The 26773-nt window shown below is 35.9% G+C and overlaps 1 protein-coding gene across 2 annotated transcripts in view; it reads left to right on the top strand.

Annotated features, from left to right (window-relative positions):
* srgap1a (SLIT-ROBO Rho GTPase activating protein 1a) overlaps positions 1–26773 on the top strand; it is a 111214-nt gene that overhangs the window by 41450 nt on the left and 42991 nt on the right. For both annotated transcript variants that reach the window (XM_084124404.1, XM_084124403.1), the window contains exons 3-8: positions 4952–5114; positions 14174–14236; positions 18140–18322; positions 19610–19738; positions 23198–23419; positions 25319–25420. In XM_084124404.1, coding sequence (XP_083980530.1) covers positions 4952–5114; positions 14174–14236; positions 18140–18322; positions 19610–19738; positions 23198–23419; positions 25319–25420 — 862 coding nt within the window. The remainder of the gene's footprint in view (positions 1–4951; positions 5115–14173; positions 14237–18139; positions 18323–19609; positions 19739–23197; positions 23420–25318; positions 25421–26773) is intronic.

The following is a 26773-nucleotide window of genomic DNA, read 5'->3' as shown; positions in this document are numbered from 1 at the left end:
GGCAGCATCGCGAGGAAAGATGCACTGGAACTTTTGCACCATGAAAACAAACGCGTGTCCCATCATTGCCCGTAGACGGGCTCTGGTACTATAGTGACACGATGAAGATTTTAAACCAGGAAGACGAAAATAGCGTATAAAAACTAAAATTTAACCATTTTCCCCCTACTATTAAATCCAACAGATGCTAACTTTGTCTTCAATGGTGTTCAACACACATACCTCTGTTAAAATCTCAGAAATTTTGGTTTAGGGTGTTGTGACCCTTTAAATCGGTTATTTTCTGTGAACTGGTTGATTCGGTTCTCAGATCAAACTGAACAATTTGTTCAGTGATTCCAAATATAGCACATAATGCCATTTATACTACTTGTATGATACTTTTTCTTATTTTTGGAGCTTGACAGATGTGGTCAGTGTTATTTAAGTATTATTTATTTACTGTTATTGTATTTATTCATGTTTTGAAATCACATGTTTTAGTAATTTTGTTATGTTCTATTCCTATTTTGTGGTATTCTATATATTTTTATTTTACTAAAACTAAAATAAATAAAAAATAATTTTAGTACTTGAACTTATTTTATTTCAGTTAGTTTGCCTAGGCAAATTTTCAGATTTTCATAACTTTTTTTAAAAGTATTTTTTTTTAATCTAATATTTATATTTTGTTTTATTTCTGCTTTATCTCAATAAATGAAAATTAGCTAACAATAACAACATTGTTCAGTGTGAACTGTTATTATATGGAAAAGTGTGAAGATTCTTCAAAATACCAAATTTTTTGTTTCACAGAAGAAAATGAGTCATGAGGGTTTGAAGTAATAAGAGAGTAAGTAAATAATAACCGTTTTTACTTTTGGGTGAATTATTGTTTAAAAGTTTGTTTTGACACCACTTTTTTTATTCCCGGTCCATTTGGGTAAAAATGGTTAAAATTTTGTAGAAAGTGTTCTGTTCCCTTGAGATGATCTAGCCATATTGCTCTTTTGCCTTAATTTCTATAAGGTTTTTTTATTGGTCGTTTTTGAAGTTTTTGATCAAATTAAGCTCTGTGGAAGCACCAAGATGTGAGCTGTGCAGTGAAGAGCAGTGGAGAGCTGTATAGCCCTTTGGAGGGCGAGGTGGGCGCTTTGAGGCCAGTTATTATTTAATCTTGTCTGAGCAGTAGAGCTGATTTACTGAAGCCTTTAATGTTGCAGCTGGCTCTCTGCTCTACTCAGCAGTAATGGCTGCTTTTGTATCAGCTCTGATTAGTCACGTCACGTGCTTTCCAAATGAACTCATCATGTCTTTTGATTACCCAGTGTGACTACTTCCTCCCCAGTTATCATCACTCCTATGCCCACCATGGCTGTGAGCTAATAGACTCTACGACTGATTCCTGTATATATAATTTTTACTTATTTAAATAATTGTATGTATATTTACTTATTTGCATATGTCATTTGCACATATTAAATATATAAATGTATATATGTTTTTTTTTAATGTGATTATTTGTTTAACAAATGAATGTTAGATCTCTCTTTCTCCCTTTTCCCTGCATTCTTCATTAAAGGAACACTCCACCGTTTTTTCATATTAAACTATGTTATTCCCTTAACTAAGATGAGTTGATACATATCTCTCTCGTCTCAGTGCGTGCACTCAATCGCTCTGGCGCGCGGCGACACTTTGATAGCACAGCTAGCCCAGTTCATTCATTAGGGACCAAACAGAGATGAAGTTAGAAGCGACCAAACACCTCCACGTTTTCCCTATTTAAATACAGTTACACGAGTAGTTACATGACCAAGTATGGTGACACAAAATAAAACGTGGCGCTTTTCTAAGCGGGTAAAAAGGATAACTATAATGTATGGCGGAATAGCACTTGGGAGCACTTCGACTCGGCGCAGTAAAAAGTCACTTGGTTCTAATGACAGAAGTGAGAGGGCGAGGGGGAGAGGATTCTTCAGGCGTGACTTTTTACTGCGCCGAGTCGAAGTGCTCCCAAGTGCTATTCCGCCATACATTATAGTTGTATATATTTGTTATAAACATATAACTGCATCCATACTGCGGAGATGAGAGTCGGCGTTAACATCTTTGCCTCGAACATTGCCTCAGAAAACACTAGCGTATTAATAAATTATTAAAATGTTCAGACAGTTTCCTTTCGTTTTTTTTCCCGACACATTCATAATCATTAATGCATATTTTAAGGCTCATTATTATGGTTTAGTATTTCTCTGTAATGTAGAACAATGTTAGCAATGTTACATATAATATTCTTTGTCAGCCCTGAAATTGAAACTTGACCTGAAAACAACCATTTTCCGTTATTAAATTTTAAAGTTATTAAATGAATATTCCATTATTAGGGTTTGTGACCAAGTTTTCTCTTATCCTCCACTCATGCCTGCCAGGAATGTATTAGCCTTGTTACTTTAATATTGTTGCTATTTTTATTCATGCATTTCAGTGCTCAAGAAGCATAAGCTATGTTTTTGCTACTTTATGAATCCGAATCATGTGTACACTTTCAGCTTTCTGACAACCCTTGACTCTGTTGAATCGTACTGTACATACAGTCTGTGTTACTGTATTATTCTTTACACACAGTACACACAATCCTGAGTGCGTGCTTTAGAGGCTGAGACGGACTTGTGAAAGGATTTACAGTAATTGCAGACTGACAGAAAGCGCACAGGCTCTCATAATTCTCCCTGCAATGTAAATCCTTGGCGTATTCATATTGTGACCATGCATCTTTAGGCTTTTAGCTCAATTAGATTATCCATTTGATCCAACCCTGGCTGTCTAAACAAATCAGTTACTCTAAGGAATGTCTATCATCTTTATGGACTTCGTTTCCTGTTTTTGAAGAACACGGTTAAGGTTAAAAACTAGATGTATTGGTGCGGATACACATTTCCTTCACCTGCAGTGATGAAATGCATTGCCTGTTTTGTAGGGAGGGTTATGAAGGGAAATGGAGATGAAAAATACTTCCTTGCTTACTTCCAAATGTCTATCAGCTGCCAATGTCACCTCCTCCTCAAATGCAACTTTTTCTACTGCTTTTTTTACTTGATATAACAAGCATTGCTATTACTATTGCTAATATTTAGGGGGTTAGAAGTTTGTTTTAGCCTGCCCTGTAAGATTATTTTCTCTGTAAAGATTATTTTGTTTCTTTATTCTTCTGGAAGAACAAGGAACTGCTAGGAGACACAAAGAGCTATAGATGAATGAGAATTAAAAATAGCAGAAAACGTGAAACTTTGATTGCTGATAAATAATAGATCTATTTAACATTTAAAAAAAAAAATATTGTTTCAACATATAATTAATATTAATGCTCTAGTATTCTGATATGCTGATACTTTTTGTATTAAAGCTTTAAGCTGATTTTGAAACTAAGATGATGAAATAATTTCAACAAATCAATATTTTGTGCTCAAATAAACTACTGTTCAAAGGTCTGGGGTTGGTAAGAATTTTTAAAATGTTTTGAAAGAAGTCTCTACTGCTCATTCAGTCCGCATTTAAAAAGAAAAAATCAACATACAGTAAAAACATTAATATTGTAAAATATTATTAATATTAAAAATAACTTTTCTATTATAGTATATTTAAAATTAAATTTTTTTCCTGTGATGACAAAGCTGAATTTTCAGCATCATTACTCCAGTTTTCAGTCTCACGTGATTCTTCAGAAATCATTCTATTATGCTGATTTGGTGCTCTAGAAACATTTATTAATATTAGTATTATCAATGTTGAAAACATGTGCTGCTTAAAGGAGCTGTATGTAAGAAATGTATTTAAATTAATCATAAAATGGCCCTGATATGTCACTAGACATTAAGAAATCATGTTCATTTCAAATACTTATATCACTGACAACAGTAGTCCGGCCAGGATATTGTCATTTAAAAAGTGAAGTTGCAGCCCTCAACTGATGTTGATGTTGTCATCTTGTGTTTTGGCCTGATGCCCCACCCTCCACCTATCTACCAATCACGAAGTCAGTAGTGTTTCGGCAGCCGGGTTGCCAGCTCTGCTCTAGTTACCACAGCTGCAGCTACAAACGTTCGTGCTGGATCCTGCAGCCTATCTGGCAACCTCGAGTCAGGGGGGAGGGGGAGGGGATACACCGCTCTACAGTAATTTGAAAGTGATTGCAGTACCAGTTTTGGCCACAATCTTACATACGGCTCCTTTAATATTTTGTGGAAACCGGGATAATTTATTTCAGGATTCTTTGATGAATAGAAAGTTCAAAACAACATAATTTATTTGAAATAGATAAACTTTTGTTAAACTTTATAAATATATTTACTGTCAATTTTGATCAATTTAATGCATCCTTGCTGAATTTCTTATTTCTTAATTTCTTTTAAAAAAAAATCTTACTTACCCTGAACTTTTGAATTTCATCAGTGGTGTGTTTTTGTATAAAGTAGCTGGGTAATAAAGTATTGTCATTCAGTCACAAAATAAACCCTTTCTGTCATATCATATATTTTTTTTTGTGCTGTCCCTATGCAAATGAATATGAAAATATATAATGAAATACTAGAAACTGTGTTTGTCATATTGCAGGTACGTAATAATCTGGAGAGAAACTTTCTGAATCTCCCATATGTCCCAGAAGCAGTACTTTTAAGTCCAACTCACGGTTCTGTTGCTCTGCATGCATGCTACAAAGTATCCACAGATCGTGAATGCTTAAATAGGCCATGTATCATCAAGGGAAGAGATGAGAGGGATGTTAATGTGTGTGTGTGTGATCCACGTGAATGGTTCTTAAGGCATCCTGATGGGTGCTGGGAAGATGGATCTGTCTGTGGTTTCATCCAGTTCATGAGTTAAGTGCACAGATGGTCCTGACAGCTCGCAGACAGGAGCTTTTCATTATGTTTGCTCAGTGTCTATTTCTCTGTTTTTCTCTCACATGCAGGAAAGACCAGAATCTCTTGTCTCCGGTGAACTGCTGGTACCTGTTGCTGAACCAGGTTCGACGGGAGAGCAAAGACCATGCGACACTGAGCGACATTTATCTGAACAACGTCATCATGCGCTTCATGCAGATTAGTGAAGACTCCACACGTCTTATGAAAAAGGTCAGTGTTTTCGATTACATTTCAAAGACTTCTAGTCTCTAAATGTTCTTTAAAAGTCTCAAAATAACTTGTTGACTTTGAAATTAAAAAGCATTTAAGGGAAAACACAACTTTTCACAACAACCTCTGATTATTATTTTCTCTGTGTAAAAATGCTGTTTATAATTGTATGAATTCATGATTATTTATAAGTTATTCAGCTCTGCTAAATATTAAACTAATTATATAAAACTATGTTGTCAGTGCACTACAAATATGTTAATCAAACTTATTGAAAAGAGACAAGGCCTAATACAGTTCCTGTCCTTTAATGCAGGCCAAAGCACACAGCAATGGAAGGGTTAAACTCTTGTCAGATTGTAACTGTGTAACTGACACCTGCTTAAAAAAAATTATTTTAAGGAATGTTAGCAAGAAATGCCAAGTAGATATTTGACAAACTTTTCACTTGTCACTTTTTTTTTTCTTTTTTTTTTTACTTTTTCCATGTTTATATCCATTGTAATTGCGTTATAGTACTGTTTACAAAAAATATATTTTCTGTGGTGATCAACATAATGCCTGTGTGCACAAATGCAGTCGATTAACTTTGAACATTCCCTTTAAAATTCACATGAAAAAATTATTATCTGCCATTCTGGAGAATAACAACCAGCTATTAATCAAGACACTTCACATTTACGCCATAATATGTGCAGTTATTTTTAGCCATGGAAATAGCAAAAAAATAAAACCCCCTTTGTTGAGCTACTTTCTTTTTTTCCTTTCTCTGTCTATTGTTTTACTGTCAGTCCTCTTTCCTTTTTTTTTTGTTGTTATTCTTTCCAAAAGCTATTTTTATTCCTTTGAATTTTTATATTTCAAGCAGTTCCTGGTATATTTTTGGATATTCCTGGCATATTTATACCTTTCTTATAGGGATAGTTCAGCCAAAAATGGAAATTCTGTGATCATTTACTCACCTTGTTCCAAATTTGTATGATTAACTTTAGATTTTCTTCTTTACTTAGATTTTTATATATATATATTATTTTGTGTTCCATAGAAGAAAGTAAATAAATAAGGTTACAATGAAATTATATATTTAAGTACTGAGTAATATTAAACAACAACTACTTATAGGGTTAGAGTTTTGTTGAGGGTTAGTTGCATGTAATTGCGCATAATTTACTGTTATTACTATGGTAAGAACATGTAACATATGTAACAAGAACACTGTAAAATAAAGTGTTACCAAAAAGTATTATAAAAATGTTACAACTGTTTTCGTCCATACAATGAAATACAAATGGGGTTTAGTGTTGTTTTGGATCCCATGGACCTTCACAAACAAAAACTATATTTTATGTAAAATTTAAATCTTTTTATTTTCAATATATCCTCCACACAAGAAAGTAAATCATACAGTTTTGGAATGACATCAGGTGAATATGATAAAAGAATATCCATTTCTGGGTGAACTATCCCTTTAATAAGTGAAATACTACATGACATTTTGTCTTTATGACAATCAGCGCACGTCTTGGTTTCTATCAGCTTTGATATAGTAGAATGAGCTCAAATGGTAATGTTTTGTCAATGCGTTTGATGCGTAGTTTCCTGCGATTGTCATTGCTGTATAAATACTTTTGGACTACCTCAGCTGCTGCATTATAATACTATGCAAACCTTTTTGTGAATCGTAATTTATTCACATGCGATCTATATGTTGCTTTTTACGATGTAAAGAGGACTTAAAGACTTTTAAAGTGTACCTGTGTGCAGTTAGTTCTTGCTTATCTCAGATGTGGGGCATGTGATGTTTTGTGTGGTGCGGGATTGTTTGTGTGCCTGTATTCGCTTGTCAGATTTACGATGTGAGTCTGGCCATACGGGACCTCTGGTTCTGGGCTGCGGTTCTGTTCTGAGAAGTTCCTAAAGACCGAGCTCTAATCATGGCCTCCTGCCTGTCGTTTGATGTCTGCGGCCCCATGACCAAGACGACGTGGCGGTCCCTCCAGCGCAGGCCACAGAAGGGGGACAACTCCCAAACAGATTATGTGCTGCCATGCATGCGAGTCATATGAGACGACCACAACAGCAAATTACAAGGCTGGAATGTGGGAGGTATAAGTTTGGTCTCAAACAGGGGTTATTCAGAGGGCTTGACCAGCAGATCTGACTGGTTTTGAGATGGTTAAAGAGAGAATTCACCCAAAAAATTTATATTCTGTCATTATTTACCCATCTTTATGTTGTTCCTAACCAGTATGAGTTTCTTTCTTCCATTGAACACAAAAAATGAAGTTTTGAGAAGTATTTTGGCCACTCTTTTAAAGAAACACGCCAACTTTTTTGGACTTTAGCTTATTCACCGTATCCCCCAGAGTTAGATAAGTCCATACATACCCTTCACATCTCCGTGCGTGTCGTAACTCTGTCTGACGCACCCACCGCTAGCCTAGCTTAGCACAAATACTGGAGGTAAACAGCTCCATCTAGCCTTCTGCTCCCAATAAGTGACAAAATAACGCCAACATTTTCCTATTTACATGTTGTGATTTGTATAGTCAGCGTGTACAAATAACAAGGTCACATGAGACAGCCATCTTCTAACCGTATACATACTGGGAACTATATTCTCAGAAGGCGAAGCACTGCTACTTCTACGGAGTGATTTGCTCGCTACTAGCTACTAGCTAGCTAGTTACGTTGGTTTTGTTGACAGAAGTAACAATGGTGCTTTTCAGGTGTTGCGCTAATCACTCCGCCCAAGTAGCAGTGCTTCGCTTTCTGAGAATATAGTTATATACTATACAAATCACAGCATGTAAATAGGAAAATGTTGGCGTTATTTTGTCACTTATTGGGAGATAAGTGTCTAGTATGCTAGATGGAGCCGTTTACCTCCAGTCTTTGTGCTAAGCTAGGCTAGCGGTGGGTGCGTCAGATAGAGTTACGGCACTCACGGAGATGAGAAGGGTATGGACTTATCTAACTCTGGGGGATACGGGGAATAAGCTAAAGTCCCAAAAAGTCAGCGTGTTCCTTTAAAATATAATAAGTGAATCAGAACTGAGGCTGTGAAGTATCATAGTATCAAAAAGCATCATAGAATTATCATAAAAGTGGTCTAAATGACTCAAGCCCCCTCATTTTTTCACAAATATAAGGGCTAAAATGAACTAAATGCAAATGTACCTTCTTTTTGACGTGTCCACATCGCAGGAACTGGGAACGAGTTTTGTTCTAGGAACTCCTTTTGGGGGAACTAAATTAGGTCCTACTTCAGAGTTGGGTCTAAACCAGCACTAAGTGTACGTTGATTGGCCGAACGCTTACGAAACACCATCACCCGCAATTTTTAAAAAGTAGTGTACCCGCACAGATTATAGCCTCACAAACAGATTATTATCTCTCAACCTTTACACTAAGGAGAAAATTCAACGCAACTTTGAGGGGACCAGGCGAAACATGATTGTATTTTTGCTCAGCTAGCGACATTGGACATCATCCACACGGCAAACGCTAATACTTTTTCCATATACTGTCTACTTTCTTTGTATAACAGTTCTATCTATTAACATATTAGACAGGACTTTTAAACAGATTGAAACAGACTGAAATGCAAGGCTCTGGCATTCTCAGCGGCATCAAAATAAATGTCCGCCGTGCTGTCAAAAAAAAAGTCACAACAACAAGCACGGCTTACTTCACTTCAGAGTTTCTACTGGTGGTGCGGATGCTAGTTCCTATAACTGAGTTCCTAGAACTACCCGTTGTGAAAGCCCCTAATTTTCAAAGGACCAGAATAAGAAATTAAGTTAAAAGGGTTTGAAACACACACAAGGATGAATTTTGGTTGAGCCATTCCTTTAATGATGCCATAATGGTCTGATGTAGAGCGATCTTTTGTTGCATGCTAACACAAGGGGAAACTGCCCATTACTGTAAGGTGTAGTACTCTATTATGACATAAAAACCAGGTGTTCTTTGTCCTCCACCCAGCTGTTATTATTAGAAGTACATTATGTTCAAGTACGTTGGAGAAGACCTCATGAGTCATGACAGAAACTCCAGATAGAAGGAACCTCAAAACAAAGCTGATGTGTCTGTAGGCCTTAAGTGACTAGTTATATAACAAAACAACCTCTTACACGCATTCTCTTGCTCTCTGCTGTCTGTGTGACACAAAAGTGGCAGAAGAGAGAGGGCAGTGTGTTGTTTTCCTCAAGGGCGCTGGATGTTGTTGGTGGGGGGCAGTCATTCACCCATGGTGTTGAAACTGCTCTTCCCTGTAATCAGTGCACCCCGCTTCCTTTGATCACAACATGGTTTCAGTAATGAGCCACACATACAGGAGAGCAAAGCCCCTGCTGTCCCCTCAACCCTCAGAGGCACAGCTGCAACAGAGAGGCAGACCTCCAGACTGTCTCGCAAGAGACTTGTTAGTGGCAGTCACTCTTATTGTTGCTCATATTTGAGGTTAAGGATTTGAAGACCCACCATTAGATGTGTTTTTTTGTATTTTTCCAATATATTATCCAGTATTGCTATATTTTTATTATGCATGCTCATTTCCCATGTTTTTTATATTTAATTACATTTGTCGTCACGTAGTCTTTAGACTAACAATTTAATACTGTTATATGTAATCTTCAGCAAATTTCAAAATGAATATGCAATGTTCATACTGTTCATTATAATGTTGTTTTGTGAGGCCTGTGTTTAAAGCAACACTAAATATAATTTTTTACCTTAAAATAATGTTTCCAAAATCGTTTCAGTGGTTCATCAAGTCGTAACAGGGTGAAAGGCACTTCTGGATTCGCTTTGCGGCCCTATATCTGCTATAACCGCACTATGCAAGTTTGCCAGATCGGGTCGCGTTTCTGTAGTTCGAATGAGACATAAGAAACTACAAATTTGACTTGCTTTACTCTATCTTGTCTGTGGACATCGTTCATTCCAAAGCCGGTGCTAGATAAACAGCGAGTGTGCGTGCGACAGTAGGCTGCGGGCGGCGAAATTATTTACGACAGCGGTAATGGACAATTCCGCTTCCAACCTGTAGGGTGACCGAAGAGGAAAAGTTCTTTGGGGTTGCTTTAATTGTAGCATTTAAAATTATTGATTTTTTAAATATTTTTTAAATAAATTTAGACAAAATAGTATAGATTTGGTTAGTCATAACATGAAAATAAAATTGGTATCAGCCAGAATTGTAATATTTGTTCATCATTAAAATTAATCTTCTAAATTGTAATCTAGTTACCTGTGATCTGAGTACCTGTGCATCTTTTACAATTTGCTGTTTTTAAATGTTTTTATTTTTATTTGCATACACTTTTTGTATTATTTTATTTATTTATTTATTTATTATTTTGCATTTATTTGGCAGGCTGGTGTTAGAAAAAAATGGCTTATTTGTGACATATAGTACACTACCATTCAAAGGTTTGACATTTTTGAAGGATCATGTGACACTGTAGACTGATGTAATGATGCTGAAAATTCAGCTTTGCCATCACAGGAATAAATTACAGTTTAAAACATACTAAACTATATCATTTTAAATAGTAATTTAAAATGAACTGTATTTTTTATTAAATAAATGTAGCCTTGTTGAGCATAAGAGACTTCTTTCAAAAACATTAAAGAAATCATACTGAAACTTTTGAACATTAGTGTAAGTTAAATCTTAGAAAAGCCAGTTGATAAGTTAACAGTGAAAATAAGAAATACTAGAAACTCTTTCCATTTAAATGAGTGTTAAAGGATCTGTGATGTACTGTATTCACGGAACAGTCGTGCATTCAACCGCATATGGCATCACTGGAGCGCACGTCCTTTTCCTAGCATGCGTGTACAAGAAGGAATTCCATCATGGTAGGGTAGATTTTGTCACATGTATTTTGTTTTCATTATTTATACAACATGCTTTTTTAAAACTCTTAGGTTATTTATGAAATCCAAGGTTGATTTTTGAAACCTAGTCTTTCCTGATGCACGCAAGATGTTATTTGTTTTTCTGTCAATACATTAAAGTAGTTGATGAATCCTAGTTGTATAATTGTATTCCATTTTCAACAGTAGGTTCAGTGCTACTGATAATATAGTCTTCAAGGATAAATCCCACCGTAAGTGCCCTGATCATAATTTGCAATATAGTAAAGCTGTCTACAACCGTCATGCACGTTAAATGGCTGTCAACACTTTATTTAGGACCTTTATTGCCACGCAATATGCTGCCTGCTGCCATAAAGTGAATGGCTCCTCACTATTTTTGACATGACTGGCTTCATCATGGGCCCTCCGCATGGTGCTGTCAGCTCTCTCGTGTTCGTGCCTTGAAGGTTGTACATTTTTTATAGCCGGATTAATTTTAATGGAAAGATGTAACCTTCTATACCCAGAGGCTTGATACGGTTATATATAGAGTCCTTAAAGTCAACTAGCAGATAGTAGTGCTACAATGACTCAACTTCTCACTTGACATGTAAAGGCCCAGCATCTAAGGGGCCGTTTACACAACACTATTTTCTAACTAAAAACGACAAACTTTTTATGCTTTTTGGAAGTTGACTTACACGACAACTGCGTTTTCGAGGCCTGAAAACGCAAACTTTTGAAAATGGATTTCAAAGTGTAAGTTTATGAGAACGATATCGCTATCGTCTCAGTGTAAACTACAAAAATGTGAATTTGTGAAAACGGTATTATGTGTTCAGTCTATAGGCGTGTAGTGTTTCTTTACAAAGTGATATCGCCAACTACTGGCCTGGCATGAATAATACAGCGTTTTTAGTCGTTTTCACAGATCTGTGTGAACGGGGATTGTTTTGACAACGTTGTCGTTTGTACGCGGAAAACCTCAAAGGAAAAACCTTTCAATTTTTCGTACATTGTTGTCATGTAAACATACCCAAAGTTGCAAAGTCTAGGATTATGCCATTTATTGATGCATTTTTATCCAAAGTGACTTATAAATGAAGAATATTTTATTTCTATTTATTTTATTTTATTGTTTCATTTAATATTTTACTTAGAATTTTTTTATTTTCAAACACATTTTGTTTTATTTTCAGGAATGTCATTCTAAATTCCATTTAAATAGCACAAAACCCTGCTTCCCACAATCCTTTACTCTATTGCCAACCTGCTTGATTGCTCCCAAAATAGGCTGAGCCACCTCAGCTCTCCATGTAACTGTGCTTGTCAGTTTGACCATCGGCTGGAAATGGTTATGTAAAAGGCAGAATTGGCTGGTGTTAGATGAGCCTGAGAGGAAGCCTGATTGAAGGCAGAGCTTTGGCATGGCACGTGAATAATCTCTCTAGGCCTGTTTGGATCTGCATGCCCGGATGCTGCCGGTACTGTACGATGAGTCACAGATGATGAACTTAGCATTTAGTGCAGACTTGTGTGCCTCTGAGATCCTGCGGGTGTGCTGAAGTGCACACATGTACACACACAGCTGTTAGCTCTTGTGTTTGCTCTTGAGCGGTTGAGTGTGGAACAGCAGTGTGGGTGTTTGAAGATCTTAGCTAAATTATTTTGACTCTTGCCCTCCACGCGACACGTGTGTCCTGTTATGCTTGCGTTAAACATACAACTGAGTTCAATTAAATGTCTGAATGAGTTGATATCACATAGCCTGTGAAGAACATGTCCTGATCATATTTGCCCTAAAAAAAATCTTCTTAAAAATTGTAAAATACAAGTATTATACTATTATTATTTCTGTAATTAAATGTTTGTGCATTTTGCATTTTCACTTTTATACTTTTTTCACATTTTTATACTTTTATTTTATACTTATGCTTAATACATTTTACTATAAATATTAAAAATATAAAATATATTATTATTATTATTAATACTAGATATTATTATAAAATATTTGATTTAAATATACTACCTTTTTGATAATTTTTCTGTAATTTTCATTAAAATAGTCATTTTTGTATCTTCTTTTTTTCATTTTGGTAATTTCAATTCAAACGATCTTTGGGTTGGAAATTTCATTTTAAATATGACATATTTAGGTAGCATCTCTTTTGATTGGTGGGTTAACAATGATATGAAATTCATAATCTATGTTATGCTGGGTAGCAAAAAAGATGGCCATAAGAAAATGGTTAAAGCCAAAGTCACCTTCTATTGATGAATGGATGCATACTCAACATTTATATAATAAAAAAAAAATACTTTTTTCCCTCTTTTTGAAGTACTAAATTAAGTCTAAAGGACTAAAAAGGACAAAATGAAGCCCTTGATTAGTTGCACCAGATGTGCTTGAGACAACACCTGTTTTGCAGATTTGTGCTGTTGTGAGGGATTCTATTCAGGGGGTTGAATAATTTTGAGACTGCAGAAGTCATTAAAAGTTGCGTTTTCAGTTGAATTTGGGGAAACCACTTGAAACATTTGTTGTGTTGAGGTAATATCAATTACATTTCTTTGATTTGTTCATTGCAAACAGCTGAAAGTCTGTCAATTTTGCCAATAAACCTGTTTTGCAATGGGGGTTGAATAATTTTGATTACAACTGTATGATTGATGAGATTCACCCTAAAACATCCATCAAATTGTTTTCTAAATAAACCCACATGGACTAAAATGCTGATAGCATCTCCAGTTCATTTCACAGTCATACATTGTGAGTATAATTTAGTTTGAAGAACATAGTGGCCTCTGATTTTTCAAGATTGACTGGAGGTCTTGCTCGAACTGTTGCAAAAGGATTTGCTCATAGCACCCCTGAGCACTGGGATGCTGGGAATGGCTCGTGAAATCAGATTAGTAGAGATATAATTGGGTTAGTGAGAGTCTTGAGTGGTCTGCGAGACAGAAAGATCAGCCTCATGCAGGTAATCCACGCAAGCTGCTAAAAGTTGAAGCAAACAGTTTAACTATGTGAAAGAGTTGAAGAGCGTGTGCTCATTAATCTCTTGCAAAACTAACATTTTAATTGCACACAAACACATGCAGCTTTCTTATTTTGTCAAATATTTTGTCAGTGAGTTTAATGTGATCTGATAGCTAATGCCTCCTTTTTTGTATCTCTTTCTCTTCAGAGTAAAGAAATCACCTTTCAGCTGCAAGAGGATTTGATGAAAGTCCTCAACGAGCTCTACACGGTAAGTGTTGTAAGTTTTGTAAGTGTTATCATGCATTTCTTCCAGCTAAACCCAGGAGTGTACTATGGTAAAAGACCTTGGCAGATTATGATGTTTATACCAATAATCAATAATTAATTCCCACACTTTAATTACAGCTGTCAGGTCCACTGCAATTGCTCGGAAGATTCATGTGTACTTTGCTTTCCCTGCGGTCTTAATAAGATGCTAATATATTCCCAGGTCTTAAAAACCACCTGCAGACTGAGGACTCTCTGTGTTTATTCGTTTGCAATGCTCAGCGTTACGTGTTTTTCCGTTAAATCTCTATTCGCATTTGTTGCTTTTATACTTTGTGTCCAAACTTAACAATGGGATGACGTGCAAATTATGTGATATGTTATACATCTTCCATGATATTCTTCCAAGTTTTTGTCTTAAATATCACTGAGTAACTATCAAAAAATGTCACAAAGCAAAACATTATGACCTACAATTGGTTTCCATTTCTAACTTGTTGTGCGACTAGCTCCACCCATGGTAAAATGCCATTGGCCTATAATCTTGTTCCTCAGTGCTGTTTTTAAATCAATCAGATTGATTTGGTAAAAAATCATATCCAAGTATATTGGATATTCAGATTCAGCTTACACTACCGTTCAAAGGTTTAGGGTCGGTTTGTAATATTGTGAAATATTATTACAATTTCAAATTTTTGTCCATGTTAATGTTTTAAAATATAATTTATTCCTGTGATGGTATTTAGTGTCTTTAGTGTCTCCAGTCTTTAGTGTCACATGATCCTTAAGAAATCATTCTAATATGCTGATTTGCTGCCCAAGAAAAAATCCTTATTATTATTATTATTATTATTATTAAGTGTTGAAAGCAGTTGATGATAATCAGATGCTTAATGTTTTATTGGAAACCATGAATAGAAAGATGAGATGGCAATGTAAAAGTCTTTACTCTCAATTTTGATCAATTGAATACATCTTTGCTGAATAAAACTAAATTTTTCTCCAACAAAACACTGAACCCAACATTTTGTAACAAACAAAATTATTACTTTCAAAATTACTAAATGGGTTTCATTTAGAAATGATGATTTAGTTTCTCTTCTCTTCGAGAAACCTCAGCCCTGATTCTTTTATTTTGAAGCTGTCACGTTTATTCATTTTCTGTACGTTTGTTCTGGTAATTACACCACACACCATTGCTTCCTTTTGATCTCTGTAGAAGTGTATCATCCCTTTTGACCTGAATTAGCCTTCGGGAGGGAAACACTCTTGTGGGATCGTTGCATCAGAAACCCTCCGTGCAGCCACAGCCAGTAAAATAACAGGTCTGGTGTGACTCTAAAATTGGTTCTTCTAAAACCAGCAGAAATGTAAACGGAGTTCCAGACCAGTAAGTGGAGAGCGGGGCCCATGGTTTGGTCTGCCATTCTAGCCATGCGTCTAATTATACAGCCGTGGACAGCAGTGCACTGTGCTGCTCCGACTGTACATATTTATGAACAATATTTAGCTTGGTCCACGTTTTATAGTCAGGCTCTCTTTTGAGGCCCTTTGAGGCTTTACTGTACCATGAATTATAATGCTGCGTGACTGCCACCGTGATTATGGCCTGGACTGACTCTGTGTTCAGGGGTCTAATCGTGAATGGCTCCTTGTAATCAGCTTGGTGCTCAGTCACCTTTGATTGAGGAGAAGGCAAGCTGATGAGCGGAGCTTAGCGCTTTAGCGTTAGCGTCAGGCTTTGCAAGAGGCTTACAGAGCACAAGGCACAAAAACATTACAATCATACTTAGAAACTTGCCACCTAAATAAGCGTTAACATATATTGCTAACAAGACTGACAGAAAAACATGAGAGAACAGCAGCTGTGATATATATTTTTTTTAATGTTTTTCTTGTTAGCAGTTCAAGCTAATGCTCATATTTAGGATTTGCAAATAAAACAAACCCCTTACACTTAAGGATTAAAGTTTGGAGAGTATATCGTCCTCCACCATTTGTGCTACTCGCCCTCCACCACTTTCTAAACAGTTGCACTAACAATTTTTGCCTGGCAGGCAATAAAACAAGGGTCAGAAATCTATTGCATTTATATTGAATGATGGACACGAGCCATATCCAGTGTTAATTTAGTATAATTTATATTTAAATAGTTTTTTATTGATTTTATTTATTATTTATTTCAATTACCATAAATTCTTTTTAAGTTGTTTAATTATAGTTTTTAGTATTATCTTTCCGTGTGTACGGAACACAACTCGCTCCCGAAAAAATTAAAGTGAGCTGTTGCATATAGTGATATTTTTGGTCTTTTTTTTTTCAGCATAAAGCATTTGGATTTATTTCAGTTTATTTTGTGGGCTTTTTTTTTTAGCAAGATCTGGCAACACGAATGAGTCAAGGCTTATACAGCTTTCCCTGTGTTTTCTTGCACTGCACATAAAGAAGGGAGAAACATTTCCGTTAAAATACGTCATTAACAACTAGTTGTTCAGTTCAGTTCACTGCATAGAATTTATGTAAATTAAGTCGTCACAACCTGCATTTTTCGAGAGTTAATTCGGTTGTAGAATGCAGTTGTCACTCCTAAATGACTGAACTTTGTGTGTACAGAACATGATTAAGCACTAAAAGGTGAACTTACAACTGAATTTAGCTGCAGTGTGTACGTGGCCATAGAGACTTATGGCTGGGTTTGTTTGACTTGGCAATACCCTAGGAACAATTGATATTCAGTGTAGTAAAGCCTCTTCTTCATTGACATCCATTCACAAAAAAAACAGCCTCTGGTCTCCTTCCCTGCGTACCGCCACAGCTGCAGCGTTAGCATTAGCCTTAGTATTAGCGCTTTTTTGGCTAAAGGTTGCCTTCTAGTGGCTTTTGCTATACGTAAGCCGTCCGCCATATTGGTACGGTCAAAACACGGGTCCGTGAACACTTGAGAGCAAGTTCTCTGTGCGTCTGCAGTAAGACGCATGTATGAATATCTATATCTGCAATAGATTTCAGCAGATTATTTTGCTAAACTAACAATACAACAAGACAAAGGTGTCAAATAATACGACATTAAAAAGTTACCAAACTATAAAAACGCAAACAAACACATTCTCACATGTGAAAAGTTATTCCAGTCATTAATTCTTTTACACCGTTTACTTTCTTAGAAACTGACATCTTTTTATACATTTATAGGAAAGGAGGGTCTGGAATATCAGCTGCATGCGGTGTTCAGTCATGCCATGCCAATGCTACATCAATTACAACGTGAAAAAGCTTTTAGTGTCGATTAAGCACTCGCTCTTTGTGAAGAGTTTGACATTGTGGGCATAATTAGTTTGTTAGTACAGGCTCATAAGCTCTGAGTCACATCCTAATGCTTGTTATAAAATTCATCTGAATATATGACTAATAGCCACCTAAACAAAACAATGACTCATGCCATCTGAAGCAACATTTACCATTATGTCGCACATTCACTTCTTAGTAATTGGATTTCTTCACGGGAGTTTAGTACTCAATAATATGCGTTTCTTCTAAAAAGGCTCCGGGTTTGATGAAAGAAGTTGAGTATGGTAAAAAAAAAAAGAAAAAAAGAGAGAATTTCTAGAATTTCCATGAGAATTTATTTTGGTTCCTCTTTGAAAGCATGTAGTTTGAAAGCAAATGAAGGTATATGAAGGAGAAAATTATGCATTTATGTTATTTTAAAACGTCGATTGGTGCTTTTTTAGCTTTTACATACATACAAAGGAATATAAAATGCTGTTTCTTTGAAGGACAACAGAATTGATTTGAGTTAAGTATGATGATGAAAGTGTTTTGGCTCAGATTGAGCAGCTGCTGCACCTCTCTAGAGCTCAGCTGGCTGTTGTTGAAATTTGACCTCTGACCTCTGGTCCCGCAGGTGATGAAAACCTACCATATGTATCACACGGAGAGCATCAGTGCTGAGAGTAAACTGAAAGACGCTGAGAAGCAGGAGGAAAAGCAGATCGGACGTGTTGTAGATCCCGTCTTTCACATTCGACTAGAAGAAAGACACCAGAGGCGGAGCTCTGTGAAGAAGATTGAGAAGATGAAGGAGAAGGTACATAAGAAATGTTCTTTAGTAGTTCATAACCAGGACCATGATTAACCATCCAATGAAACTGTGAATGGTAAAACTTGTCAAGAATTGTCTGCATCATATTTCACAGAAATAGAAAACAATATTTTAAGTAGACATAATATTTTATAGGGCTGGGAAAAGATTAATCACGATTAATCGCATCCAAAATAAAAGTTTGTGTCTACATGATATATGTGTGTGTACTATGTATAATTATTTTGTATATATATAAATACACACTTGCATGTATATATTTAAGAAATATTTGTTATTTATATATAAAATATTTAAATTTATATATAATATAAATTATATATAAATATATACAGTATATACATGCAAATATTTCTTAAATATATACATGCATATGTGTTTGTATTTATATATACAAAATAATTATACACAGTACACACACATATATCATGTAGACACAAACTTTTATTTTGGATGCGATTAATCTTTTCCCAGCCCTAATATTTTATTATTGAAATAAAAAGCTAATTTTGTGATTTAAAATTATAACGTATATTTTGCATATTTTGTAAAATACAGTTTTTAACAAATAATATTTGTACTGCAAATTAGTGGGAAATATGACCCAGATTTAATTTAATTTGCTATTATTAGTAGTATTTGTTATGCGCTTCCTCATACACAAAAGAAAGACACAATTGAAATACAATAAAAATAAAGTTTATTTATTATTATTATTATTATTATTATTATTGTGAAGTTGATGCATCAGTCATGTTTTTGATAGAAGCCATGCCTGACCCTGTTTTAACAGGAATAGCACAGTTTTATGCTCTTATTATATCTGTTTTCTGTTAAAGCCTGTGACAAATGATTTAACAGCTGTGGGATTGTTTTTTCCATTGATGCTTCATGGAATGAGACATTGTGGGAAGGTTAAAATATGAAAGTTAGCATGAGTCACTGTCTGTTGGTCAGTCAGTTGAGTTAGACGACTAAGTGGGTCTGAATGTTCGCAGTATCCTTACTGATACAGGAAATGAGCAATACTTTATACTTCACAATACTTCAATGTAGATGTTCCCTGTTATTCCACAAATGTCTGTATAATCTGTATGATGATTTTTTTGCAGTCTCTAAGCTTATGTGTCTCTGTTATTGAGTTATCTGATTTAAGAAATCTTCAAGGAACAAACTGCATGCAGAGATAAAAGCTCACTTGCATGTTTTTTATATTTCAACCTGTTTTCTCAAATTCTGTCTGTTTCGTTTCTACTCTCTCTCTCTCATCAGAGGCAAGCCAAGTACTCGGAGAACAAGCTGAAGTCGATCAAAGCTCGGAACGAATACCTGCTGACGCTCGAAGCCACTAATGCTTCAATCTTCAAGTATTACATTCACGACTTGTCTGATTTAATAGACGTAAGTACTGGGGAAAGAAAAGGAGGTGCAGGGATTCTTTCACAGATGAAGAAAGTTTGTGAGACAAGTAGGACAGTTATAAATAGAGTTTCAAACTGACCTCAGGTCTGCTGGGATGGCTAAATATGACAAAGACTGCTGCTGTTTTCACCGGTTTCTTGGTTGAATATGTATCTTTGTCTACACCTGCTTTGATCTGAGGAAATGCATAGATTCCTCAGCGAGAGTTCTGTCAACGTTGCATTCAAATTTAAGCTCTTGAGACTTCAAATGCGGGCGTGTCTGACAGGAATGAGATATGAGAAAATACATTGTGGTTAAATTGCATTCATTTTCATATCTTCAAACTACCACACAGACCTGTTATTTGAAGATGTTTTATGAAGGCCTGATTGTAGAATGAGGGGTTTAACACAATGTCTCTGTAAAATGAGGCACACAAGTGCTCAGTGTGAGATAAAAAACAATCCTTCTAGAGCAAAGGGTGTCCGAGCCTGCTCCTGGAGGGCCACTGTCCTGCAGTTTAGCTCCAACCCCAATTAAACACACCCAAACATCTAATCATGGACTTACAGGCATGCTAAAAACTTCCGGGCGGATGTGTTGAGGCAAGTTTGAGCTAAACTCTGCAGGACAGTGGTCCTCAAGGAGCAGGTTTGGACACCCATACTGTATAATAAGAATAAGCAAAGAAAATAATGGTGGTTTAAACGTGTGGGTGGAGAAACCAGAGGCCTTTTCCAAAAGTATGAGACCAGTTGCATTTTTATTTCTAGTTTAATACAAAATTCTTTATTCCTTTTGATTGGAACATTTACATGAATTTTAGAAGTTCATGATATACGGTTGGTCCATTTTTTTTTTTATGTAACACCTGATGATTATTTTCTCCAGCATGACTTCGGGTGGTCCGTAGAGCTTCAATAGATTCTGACATTCTTTACAAAGGAGTTCATATCAATGTCACATGTTTGCTTATTTGATTAGTGACCTAGTGATTTCTTATTCAATTCACATAATTACTTTATTTAAAAGGGTCATCAGATGCAAAATTCACTTTTATATGGTGTTTGCATATAAATGTGTCTTTGCAGTGTCTGGACACAACCACCATACAATGGAAAAAAATCCATTCACTTTTTTTTTTTATCCTCAAAAAGTCAATAATCAAGCCGTTTGAACATGCTCCGCCCACGACCACTGACACTGTCCCATATTAGCATGTTTCCGCCCTCAGCCATTTGTATACTGTCCGCCAAGGCAGAACTTTATGTCTTGTGTCGACACCCCACATGGAAGAGAGAGGTGGGGTGAGCAGTTGCTCTTTATCATTTAAAGAGACATGCACCGAAACGGGTCGCTGTGAACAGAGCTGTTTTTGAGGAGGTAAAAAGGGTGTTGTTTTACACAACCATTTAGGAATTTTAACCAAAGTATGTTACAAACTTTACATGAAGACCCTAAAGAATCATACCAACTTGGTACCATCATGGACATACCATCATGGACATTTTCTTTTAAATGTGGACTATTGTACCCTCTTGTTTATATGAGGTGGCTGTTGTCCTACTTTCATATTAAGGTCCTGTAGGTGCCTCAGCCTCTTAATATGGCAAAACAATTTAAGCATGAATGGAGAAATGGCGGCACCTGGCCCTAAAACCCACTTTTCTGTGAATCAGGCAGCCTGAGTCTTTTTTAGGCCAACTACTGTTATAATGTACGTTTTCACACTTCACCCTACTCAGCACTGCTCCTTTACTATTTTGTAGCCGTGGCCTTGAATCATTGTCAAATCCAGTCAGCATCATTTATTTATAAACTGAGCATCCAGCAATATTATGTTCATCTATGAAACAAAAACTGTCTGCAGAGGGCTGGCAAGAGACAGAATGTTTGGGTGATACTGTATGCATGCGCAGTCAGTTTTTCAGACATTTCTTTAAAGGATCAAGAACTTGACCTTGTCTTGTATTAAAGACATGCATAATGCTATCGAACATGGACTTTCCATTATGGGGCCTATTGATATACTAAACCAGTCACAATGCAAAAACTTTTATTTTATAAGCTTTTACATTTTATTATTATTTTTTATTATTTTTTTTCGCATTTCGGAAAAAAGCAAGTTCATAAAAATAGCTGTGCCATCATGTGGCTCTCAAGTTGAGCTCTGGCACATGAACCTGCACCATTTCAATGAAAAAGGGGCATCAAAACTCTTAAAACAATCAGCAGGCCGACAAGCAGAGCTTGCCATCATGATAATTAAATAAAATGAACTCTGAAGGTGTTTTTTTTTTTTTTTTTTTTTTGGTGCGAGATATGGCAGATCTTCCAGGGACAGTCAGAACTTAAATAACCTCCCCAAGGATGGCCCAGTTCTCCCCCATATTTTATTATCCAGGACATCTCAGTTTCCCATGACTCCCGTATCAGTCAAAATTAAATTATGGAAATTCCTGCCAGGAAACAACCAGGCTACTGGGCTTGTTTACAACTCTCCTCAGAGTCCAAGGCCTTATAAAGACAGCACACCAGAGCACAGTCAGTATGTATTAGGTCAATAAGCCACAGTTACTGATAGACCGGTACGTCATGCTGGGCCCTTCTTGTTAATGTGTTTGGAATCTCAGATATTAGCTTTGAGTCAGACCTGACATTTGCTTAACAAGGCCTAGTGGTTACAAATCTTGGCTGGTAACCAGGAGGTTGTAGGTTTGATGCAATTCAAGAGATGTCACTTGCAGTTCACAGGGACGGTCATTCAAAATTTGACTACACTTTACAGTAAAAGTGTCAGTTAAAGGATTGCTTATGCAGCTTTCAAATCCTGTTTCACATTTGAAAAATCATGACTTGAATCATAATAGATTTTGTGTACTGTTGATGACAAATTGCTACTTATTTACCAAATTTATGACTTGATAGGTTTGCACAGCTAAAATTCATTACCCATCAGCATGAAAATGATTACATAATAGATAGAACATAAACTACACAAATAATGCGTATAATTGTTTTTGCTAATATCTTTCTCACTTTTTCAGGAAGTAAGAAACATTTTCCATTTAATCATCTTTACAGTGTTATTTTAGTATCATTAATATACAATTTTTTTTAGTTAGGTTTTATATTTATATTTTCCAATTACATTTTAATTTGTTTCAGTTCAAGTTATTGTTTCAGTAATTTTGTTGTGTATCTTTTTTTAAATAAATGAGTCTGACTTTATAGGTTTACTTAGTTTTAGTTACTTTAGTACTTCAGCTTAAACTAAACAAAAATTGGAATTTTTGCCTTGACAACTAACTGAGAAAAAAGCTTAAGTTTATTTTTTTCAATTAACATTTATTTTATTACAAGTAACGGAAATGGTTTTAGTTTAGTTTTAGTTAACGATAACAACCCTAAGTCTTTAATAGGTAACATTTCTCTCCTCTCTTTCTTCCTGTATAGTGTTGCGATCTGGGATATCATGCCTCTCTGAACCGAGCTTTGCGGACCTACCTTTCGGCTGAATATAACCTGGAGACGTCTCGTCACGAGGGCCTGGACATCATTGAGAACGCAGTGGACAGTCTGGATCCCCGTAGTGACCGCCAGCGTTTCATGGAAATGTACCCTACCGCGTTCTGCCCACCCGTCAAATTTGAGTTCCAACCACATATGGGAGATGAGGTCAGATTTAAACAAATCCTTACCCACACACCCACGTACATATGTACACACACACAGTAGCAACCACACTGACACCCACTGTTTGTTTAAGTTACATCTTAACACCATGTAAACTGAGATGAGGTTATATGGGTTTATTTTCTTAACAGTCTGTTATGTTGTAGTATTATGTATCTTTTTTAATACATATTTTGTATTTTGTATCTGGCTTCCGCTGCCATCCTCTTCCAGTTATTTTAGCTGTACAAAAACAGACCATAATGCTCCTTAAATTGTAAACTACTATTTATCATCAAATTATTTTTAGATATTATCGTAATTATAAACACACTGGTTTGTAGCGCAAGTAGCTTTACCCTTTACTGCACTTTATTTACCTATGATGGATAATGAATGGGAAGTCTTGCACATTTACAGAAAATCGCATACTTCCATGTTGACAAATAAGGTGGATGATAATTAATAATTATAAACTGATTATTCACAGAAAAGCAAGAACATTAACTAAATGGAAATAACTTCTTTAAATCCATTGCTAATTGTTAACTAGAGGATGATAGTATTATAGAAGAATGAAAAGTTGAAAGAAAGGTGTTTTTTTGTTTTGTTTTTTTTTTAAGTTATTGTACCCTGGGACAATAGCACCTCTCAACCCAAAATAGTGAAATTATATCAAATTCACCCCTCTGTTCACTTTAAATGTAATATTGTGATAAAATAACAATAACATACATTTCATCTTTAACATTTCTAAATTTAATAATTTTTTTAAGACACACACTACCAAGTTCGGAGTGGATAATTTTTTTAAAATATTTGTGAAATATTTTTCTTCTACTTATTATGGCTGCATTTATTAGAGCAAAAATACAGTAAATACAGTACTATTATAAAGTATTATAACTGTTTTCTATTTTCATATATTTTAAAATGTAATTTATTCTTGTGATGACAGAGCTGAATTTTCAGCATCATTACTCCAGACTTCAGTGTCACATGATCCTGCAGAAATCATTGTAATATTCTGATTTGATGCTCAAGAAACATTTCTTATTATCAGTGTTGAAAACAGTTGTGCTATCCAGGATTTTTTGATGAATATAAAGGTAAAAAGAACAGCATTTATTTGAAACAGAACTCTTTTGTAACATTATAATGCATTTACTGTCACTTTTTAATTATTTGAATGAATCCTTATTTTAAAAAAAAAAATCTTACTGACCCCAAACTTTTGAATTCTAGTGTATATGTGATAAAGACATGAATATGTACTACATGTAGTACTAATATGTACTATAGTAGCACTGACCCAACACCCTTCGCCTTCCAAATAACCTGTAAGCAGACGTTACGTTTCATCTTAACATGCAGCTCCCATCGGCAGCTCCCATCCATTAACCTCACGTTAATCTTGTCTCTGGCAGTGGTGAAGCGTATGAGATCATACAGGATACAGAATAGAGAAAAGCATCTTAATGAAATTCTGAATTATATGCGGTCAGGATTGCTTCATATCCTTCTTTTATTGAGTCTCAGCTGGCAGCGTGGTGTTTACGCAGAGCGCTGAGAGCAAATCATATTGCATTTCTCACCCTCAAGCCTTTTTTAGAGAGTGTTTATTGGATTTATTCTCACTAATTGGCCATTTTGTCACTGATATCATGTCTGCGCATGGTTTATAACCTGTTGTTTTGTGGTCATGCCTGTACTCTCTCGGTCAATGAAAGCAACTGGGGTTTTGCTTCATAAGAGGCAGTTATAATGCTTGTGCCAGGTGTTGGTTATTTGTTTGAATGTGAGATTCTTCCTTTAGGGAGCTATGTTTTATAAGAGCAGGTTCTCTAATGGCAGTTGTCATGTTGATTTCTTGTAACTGGAAGTCTTTGTTTTTGTTTTCAGGTGTGTCAGATCACGGCCCAGCCTCCTGTGCAGGCAGAACTCCTCCTGAGGTTCCAGCAGCTGCAGTCCCGCCTGGCCACCCTAAAGATTGAGAACGAAGAGGTAAGGTCACCTAAGTGCTGGCAGAAATGTAAAATATTTCAAAATGACATTTGCAACCGGTTTTAACCGAGTCCCTCTTATCTATATAGGGCCCTATGTCATAAAAATTCATAGGGTCCTACCTATGCTGTAATTTTTTGTGTGCTTGAGCTCTTAAAGGTTAAGTATTACATTTCTGCGACACTAGTGGCACCTTGCGGAATTACAAAAATATAGAATATTTTGCGTGTCACACGTCCCCCTCCCCCAATTCAGACATCACAGCTCTTACGGGTGCTTGTGAAGACATGTCTCAACAGTTAAAAGTAGGCTACTTTCCATAAACTTACATATTAGGAATGCTTTTAGCTGTGTTGCAATGCGTCATGAGTTTGCAATTGAGTAGGCGAACACTGTCTAGAGCAAAGGCGAGCTTCTTGCTTATAATAAACCCATCCAACGTATCTGCACAGGGCACATTTTTTTGACTTGAACATTATAAAGTTAACTGGTACATTTGTCTTTCTGAACTGGTGCATGATGATAATGTATGGTATTGCGTCCATTGTAGCGCATTGCATTACAACACCCCGTTCTCTTTGACGTGTTCATTAACTGTTTAATCTTTGAATGTCAAAATGCAGCGAATATCGGCTTGCACTTCTGTAACCAAAGCTGAATTTCTATTCCCATGCAACGCACCAGTCATGATCCCACACCAGCTAAACACCCTCTGGCCATGAATGGCATACTAATAGTAGCCAGTGAACAATAAACTGGATTAAGAGAATGTATTTAAGCAAAATAAAATCATACATGCGTCACCTTTCCCAGAAATTAGCGTGCAGTTCACTTTGGGTTATAAAGCATCTGCTAAATAACAATTGCATCAGATGATCACCATGGTCTTAAATGGTTTTGTTCATTTAAATTGCATAATTGAATTTGAAAATCTTGTTTAATAAGTTAGCCTAGTCCAGGAGCACACAAACCATATCGTCCTGTTGCATTAGAGCGAGACAGCTTTGCAGTGTGTTTGCTTAATTGAGTTGGCAGAAGCTGATCGTAAAAGAGGCTTTGGGAGGACTTACAAGAAATGGTGTTTTTCCTCCCTGCAGAGTTTTCACTGTCCTCCAGATAACCTGCGTGACGCACAGAGAAGCTTCTCTCAGTGACACCATCTTGCTTTTCTTCCTTCAGACTGTGTCTGTCTTTTTCACATTTTATCTCTCCTCCGAGGCTGCAGCAATTTAATCAGTTTGTAAGTTAAATGCTGCCGAAAAAAAAAAAAAAAAAACACTCGGTCAGGAAGATGGAGGAGTCTTGCTTTGTTTCTTGGCTTTATCATGTCCATCTTAGATAAACGACTGTCTT

The sequence above is a fragment of the Abramis brama genome (genome assembly GCF_963993115.1).
Source record: "Abramis brama genome assembly, chromosome: 9".
NCBI lineage: Eukaryota > Metazoa > Chordata > Actinopteri > Cypriniformes > Leuciscidae > Abramis > Abramis brama.
The sequence above is the reverse complement of the archived record's forward strand: the minus strand, read 5'-3'. Positions and strand labels throughout refer to the sequence as shown.